The sequence below is a fragment of the Limanda limanda genome, chromosome 19, assembly GCF_963576545.1.
Source record: "Limanda limanda chromosome 19, fLimLim1.1, whole genome shotgun sequence".
Taxonomy (NCBI): domain Eukaryota; kingdom Metazoa; phylum Chordata; class Actinopteri; order Pleuronectiformes; family Pleuronectidae; genus Limanda; species Limanda limanda.
This window is the reverse complement of record NC_083654.1, coordinates 4,152,129-4,158,869: the sequence shown is the minus strand read 5'-3', so window position 1 is coordinate 4,158,869 and position 6,741 is coordinate 4,152,129. Positions and strand designations below refer to the sequence as shown.

Below are 6,741 nucleotides of genomic sequence, written 5' to 3'. Positions count from 1 at the left end.
CTCATGTTACATGAATTAAGGCAACATTTAGCCTTCTAACACTGGAGCAGGAAAACACTGCTCCCTTGTGGTTCAAAATAAAATCTTTCCAATCTGTGTATTTGATGCCATAAACATTCAATTTGTCTCTGAGATATAAATGACCTGCAAATAGTTTACTGTCATAGTGACATTTTTAACGTATAAACTTCCATTAAATAACTGGACTTCCACTGTTAAGCAATGAAGCTGCTTGGTGACTTTCAGTAAAAGCTGTTGTCATTGTAGGCCAGTAGCCTTTGGATGTGATCCAAACATAACACATGAGAGTTCAGTGACCGAGTTCAGGGCTGGTGAAAGCACTAGTCTTGGCCTTGAACTAGGTTGTGAACTTTTAAAAAGTCACAGGCAGTAAAGAAACAAAAAGCTTTGTATTTAAACTTTACTACTCATTTACTTTCCATTAAATTCTGTTCGGTCTGGACACAGATGTTTGACCCTTTACCCTTCAAACCAGGTGACGGGTGAACCCTTGTGCAATGAATATAAGCACTACTGTTACATTTTAAATTCATTTATTAAAAAATCCAGACATTTTTAAATATTCTGACGACATGCAGAAGGAGGATATGGGCTAAACGTCAACAAACCTGATCTCATAACAAACAAAAAAAGAGACAGAAACCTGTGCAGCTAAGACAGTAAATCAACAGAAACCATGTCCAGTATTAAGAGGACGCAAGATGGGGAGCTGGGTGGTGTCTGACGTCGGCTTTGACATGTTTCACATGATATCCTCAAGAATCTTTAAGTGGTTTCTACGGACGGCAGCGAGTCTCAGCTGAATTTTGCTTTAGAGAAATCCATCTCTGGGTGCTGAGACATAAACCTGCGGAGAGATAAGGAAACCCGTCACATTTTAACAAAATCTTGTTATTTCCAGCTTCTTAATACAAATAACTTCATCCCAATCATGCACCATAACCTAAATTAAATTCTGATCTTGTTCAGGGAATACTTGTTGGTTGATGCACAAGTTTTTCTCAGCAAGTCTTAATTTATAATATCACAGACATTCAAACCTTTCTCTTGCACTAGGTTTTTTTTTCTGTTTAGCTACAGCACCTCCCACTGGTCAATCAGTGGTATTTTCTTAAACGGTGTAACCACGAAAGATGATGCTTCTGCGATGACACCATCAGTCAACACATTTGATTGGCCAAACACCATGTGAACTTTGTGTCAATAAAGAAAGGGACACCTTACCAGTCACCACATTTGTATTGTTTAACTCCTATAAAAACGGTGCCAGACCTTTACAAGCAGCTTTAACAAGCGTAAAAGAGGAAGTAAACTTCAAAATAATAGCACACATTCTTCCTCCGTCTCAGCTAATACTGTGGAATGTTTGATGTCATACAACTTCACATGTGGAAAACTGACTTACAATAATCCACTTCTGCATTTTTACATCAATGAGTCGCATCAGTCGTAATAAAATCAACCTCCCTCCATATGCAAACTAAAATCAGAGATTTTGAGAATAAAGTCACAATTTAAGGCTCTGTGTTAGAAGGGAAGATCAGCCCATCGACCGTGTTAAAATGAGTCATACAGTGGAAACAGCTCATGGTGATCATGGATTTAGTGATCAGCAGTATCCATATATATGGATCTAAAAGGTTGGGACCGAATAGTTTCTATACAAATGCTGTTTAAATGGTTTGTTTATAGTGATCAGGTAGTCTGCTTACAGTGTTCATTATTGGTCTTTTCATACATGTTTGGGTTAATATTGTGATGAGTTGTTTCAAGATTTTGGATCCAGGAGAGAAATATAAGTTCTCCTTGCTGCTTATTTAAAAGTTTTACTTTCTCGTAATATTGTGACTTTTCTCGTTAAATTAAGACTTTAATCTTGTTATATTACAACATTACTTTGGAAAATCAAACCCCTCCATTTTTTGGAGGATGCTGACTGGTGCAACGAGACCGACACAGTAACATCTAATTGTATCAGATGTCTCTCTTAAACCAGGTCACTGTCTGCACCAAAGCATCTTTTATTAGCTTCAGTTAAAGTGAGTGATTTGGCCTTGAGGCAACACTGACACGAAAAACTACAGACGACTTTCAGGTTCATCCTTCATATAAAATCTGGGTACACCATAAACTGTTAAAATGTCAGCTGACAAAGGACAAAAAGATCTTTAAGTGTGATGACTAAACACAACCAGAGCTAAACTGTTATATTTATTTGAAGGGAATGAAACACTGGACACTTACTTTTTAAGAATGTCTTGTTTCTTCTGTTCTTCAGATGTAGGCAACCCCATTGATTTCTGCCTTTGGTCGTACATCATCTTCTCCACCATACCACGCGTCTCTCCGTCCAGGTCTGACAGCTGCTCAGCGGGAAATACACACAGGGTGGGGGTAGTCCAGCAAAACGAAGGAGAAGTTGTCAGTTATCTTTGTATTTACGTTATCATAGCTCCTGCAGAAAGCGCCAACTCAGTTCATCTTACCTTGGAGTTCTCTGGACAGACCTTCTTGGTGTTGATTTCTGGATCTGTGGTAACAATCTTGTTCCACCACTCCATTTTATTAATCTGACGGTAGAGGAAAGTATCAAGTAAATAAATAGAACGTATGCACACATCATTAAGCTCATCACCTTACCAGTCTGTCACAGTCACACACTTAAGCCATTTTTAGACATGAACTCTGGCAAAATGTCCAGAAAATTGGTTCCGGACATCTCCCAGACATTGGCTTTCACACATGAACAATGCAGCAGGAGATTGTATGAGTCAGACGTGGTCAGAAAAACAGGAAGGTGGTACCTGTGCAGAGCATGCATTACTTTTACATGTGTTAGAGACATGATCAACACACCCACTTGCTCCCTGTGAATTTTCCCTATATTTTCCCGCTGTATTCTCACATGGGCTCAGTTGTACGTTTACCAAACATTTTACTGAGGTAGGGGCTGGCAGGAAATTTGCCTCAAAATATCCAGATGCATGTCTGAAAGCAGCTTCAACTGTAGTTAAAAGGCTGGAACCAATCAACACTGGTATCTTTCTTACCTTCTCCAGGTGCACAGTGACCACCTTGCCGTCGTCGAGGAGCCAGGAGCTTTCTTCCACCTTCACCTCGTTGCAGAGCTGCCCTTCAATAATGGGAGGGTGTCCTTTCAGGCCGACTTTGATGGTGCGCCTCTGGATGTCCACCACCACGTCTCTCGCCTTTATGCGGAACTTCACATCGAAAGGCACTACCAGCTGTGGGAGGAGAATAGAATAGTAAAAGACGTAAGACGAGGTTCACAGTGCAAACCTTCGTGCTCAAATCCAATTTGTTTCTAGAGATACAATTTTCACATTATCTTTCAAAATGCGGACATTATCAGACTCCAATGGTAAGTGGTCATGTCCCTGATGTGACCCGCATGTGCGAAAGAACAAGACGTCACACGCAGCGTGACTTGAATTCAGACACAGGTCACATGGCTGTTCAGTCTGAGGTCACATTAAAAACTAAAAATATGCATCGGATTCAGAACCACACATGAGTGGCTCAAACTTCATTTGAAAATATCTGATTCCATCTAATTTGTGTCGTTCACAACGTCATGAAACAGTCAGATCTGGGTCACATGTAGGGGATCAGATTCCGCTGTGTGAACATAGTTTTAGATTCTTTTTAGTTTGAAAGTATCAAATGCAGGTGACACAAGAGGGTGGAATTAAGTCGTGCAGCTGCCACGCTGGATTGACCGCAGGCTTACAAACGCTGTCAACATAGCTAGACTTCTGATTTGGTTAATTTGATACAAGAACCATGAGAGGAAGGGTAATGATATATTTAACTCAAAGTAGCACAGATCAATTATGTAACCAATGTCTGCATATATATTTCATATGTCTGTTACATTAGAGATTTTCGACCATGGACAATCACTTGCTCATCATAACAGGGGCCAAGGCCATTTAAACTGGGCTGGAAGAAAAGAGGAGAAGATCTGTAGCGCGATGACGCTGTCAAGGGGTTTCAGGAAACAGCTCAATGCTTATAAAGAAAAATCATTCTTCTGGGATGCTTAGCATACATCCATAGTACTGCATTTTGACTTTTGCCGTTGCTGCTTCTCTTTGGAGCCCAACTCTTTAAGCAACCAACAACCAGATGCTTCCTGTTTATACCAACACCTGCATGTTCAGTGTACATGAGTGGTCCCAGGATTTGCGTTTTTAAGCGTGTTGGTATGGATGTGGGATTATAACTGATACAGAACCAAAACGCTCATGTGGACAGAGATTGTTTTAGTTCGATAACGTAGTAGGACGGCCGTAGCGAGTCTGTTCTACAGAAGGAATACACAGAAATGGATCAAAGCATTATCCTGAGGTCAAGATGAACTCACATCCACTTCAGACAGGCTCTGTGTCCACTTGTAACTGGGCAGATCAGCTCCGTTTCCTGCATTCGGCTTCAGTTTATCTTTGTCCTTCTCGTCTTCCTCTCCTTCAGATCCAGACTGTGGACATGGACATTAACAAGTCAGTCAGCGGAGCCACATGAGACATGGACATTTCACTGTGGAACTGGCCTGCTGTTGCCTCACCCCTTTCTCTTTTTCTGGGTCGTCAGAGGATTTTTCTGCCGGTGTTGTTGTGTTGTCGGTTTTCTCCTCTTCTTTCTTTTTCTAAAATACATAAGACACAAATAAGGATGTAAAGTCACACATGAATCAGAGCATCTGCAGTTAATCTTTTTAAGATAGAGCATCAAAGCAGCCAGATCTCACCATATCAAGTTCAGACTGAAGTTTCTCTGCTTCCTCGTCAGTCAGTTCCTGAATTTTGGGACCGTCGCTATTCTTCTTTTTCTTCTCTTCCTCTGCCAGCTTAGCAGCTCTCTCAGCTTTCTCTTTCTTCTCCTTCTCCTGCTTCTTCTGCTTATCTTTGTGGGACTTCAGCGCCAGCTTACTTTGGCTGGCAAAAGCATTCTGCACAAGCTGAATAATAAAAAAAGAGATGAGGAGACATGGGGGTTAAGTAAGGATGTGCCCGTGCAGCTGCAGGTTTTTGACAGCACAGTGTTGAATGTCACAGAAGCTACATTGGAGAAAACATTACTCACCTTCTCTGCAGCACCTGAATCACCACCTGTGAAGAAATCGGTTTTGCGGCGGAGGAAGCTGAAAAATGTGTTTACCAACTGTTGAGAGAAATAGAAACCATCAACACACAACGAAATAAAGAATGAAGGAATAAAATATGCTACATTCTCTCTTTGCCTGCCGACTCTGAGCCCTCCATTACACAAGATTGCGTTCAATTATAGGTCAAATCACAGTGTGATAATGTGGGAAACGGTGGATCTCTAGAAATGCCAGTCATCTGACGTCACTGTGACGATATCTAGTTGTCCAGAGCAATTAAAAAAGGTTTAAACAAAAAAAAAAATCCTACACAGCATTTTATTTCAGGGAAACAACCCTTTAGGAAAATGAGTTGAACCACAAATACGAGATTTTAATGATTGCCGTGCTGCTTTGATGGTCACGTGGAAGCCGAATTCAACACAACACCTCCCCGATGAGCAGAAGCGAGGTTATAATCTGCTCAGACAGGTGTTTCCTCACGAAGACAACAACATGAGCTAAAACGTGCCCGATTATTGAGAACGTGTGTGGCTGCTTTCCTGATAACGGCCGATGTGTGCCATGCTAGCATAGCTGCTAGCTTCATTAGCTTCAGGCAGCGGAGTGAATTACCTCGTGTACACCTCCTTCGTGTTGCTGCGCCATAACCAGCAGCATCCCGTCATACTTCTCTTCGTCGTCCCCCATGTTGGTGGAATCAGAAAAGGTTTAATTAAACACTAACTGCGGGGATGACAATGCGGAGAGCGGAGTTAGAGACAGTGTGTGAGGGCTAGTTGTCTCGTCACTTACTTCCTGGAAACAGACCCCGCCCACGCTGGTTTGCACCAATGGGAGAATCGCATTTAATTGACAGCTGTACTGACCAATGAAGTGAGAGCTTCGTGTCGGCGAGGGACTGAGGCGCCTTGTAAGAAAGAGAACTTTCTAGAAGAAAATTTAAACACTCAGATTTTACTGTCAAAGTATTTTTTAAAGAACTGTGTGTAAGGCTGAGTTTGATTGAGTTATTATTTGAGAGTTCATCGTTTAGAAATAATAAATTATAGCAACAAAACAGTTCTAATAATAAACAATAGTGCATATGTCAGTATTGTTATTTTGCATATAATAGATATTATGATGAAACGATGTTTTTTTAATCCTTAGGAAATATTTGTTTTTTGTAAAAATTTAATTGCACTTGATTCTCTCTAGATGTAATGGGAAGAAAAAAAGTGTCAGAGATTTTATATAATAATGATTTAATTAAATCAAAGGGGAAAATTGTGTTGAAAACATTCTATAATTAATCCCACATAACATCTACAATTGAAATATTTTCATTTAAAAACCCAATAGCAGTTTCAACTGCTGGATGTGTTTTGTCCCATGTCTCAAGAATCGGTGACACAATATTATATTAGCATGTATTTTTAAGTTAAAATGAATAATGCAGAATGTTGGTCATATTTGTGTCAGAGAAACCAGTAGGCGGTCACATTAAATACAAAGAAATCTATGATATTTTAAGATGATTTTATAAAAACTATTAATTTAGTTTGAGGGGTAAGTCCATTTCTCCGTGAACATTGATCATAGGAAAAATT

The 6,741-nt window shown here is 40.2% G+C and overlaps 1 protein-coding gene across 1 annotated transcript; it reads right to left on the bottom strand.

The window, feature by feature from the left end:
- Positions 1-537: 537 nt before the first annotated feature.
- nudc (nudC nuclear distribution protein) lies at positions 538-5,940 on the bottom strand. Its single transcript, XM_061092744.1, has 9 exons — positions 5,765-5,940; positions 5,128-5,205; positions 4,793-5,002; positions 4,610-4,690; positions 4,409-4,522; positions 3,072-3,266; positions 2,508-2,591; positions 2,266-2,384; positions 538-868 (listed from the first exon to the last, which is right to left on the bottom strand). Exons 1-9 carry the CDS (start codon positions 5,837-5,839, stop codon positions 817-819), a joined length of 1,008 nt encoding a protein of 335 aa, XP_060948727.1. The 5' UTR covers positions 5,840-5,940; the 3' UTR covers positions 538-816.
- Positions 5,941-6,741: the final 801 nt, after the last annotated feature.

Coding starts and splice junctions, on each gene's coding strand:
- nudc (XM_061092744.1), bottom strand. CDS start 5,839: ATGGGGGACGACGAAGAGAAGTATGACGGGATGCTGCTGGTTATGGCG. Junction 5,003..5,127: donor ATTCAGGTGCTGCAGAGAAG/GTGAGTAATGTT, acceptor TTTATTATTCAG/CTTGTGCAGAATGCTTTTGC. Junction 2,592..3,071: donor TCACTGTGCACCTGGAGAAG/GTAAGAAAGATA, acceptor CTCTACCGTCAG/ATTAATAAAATGGAGTGGTG.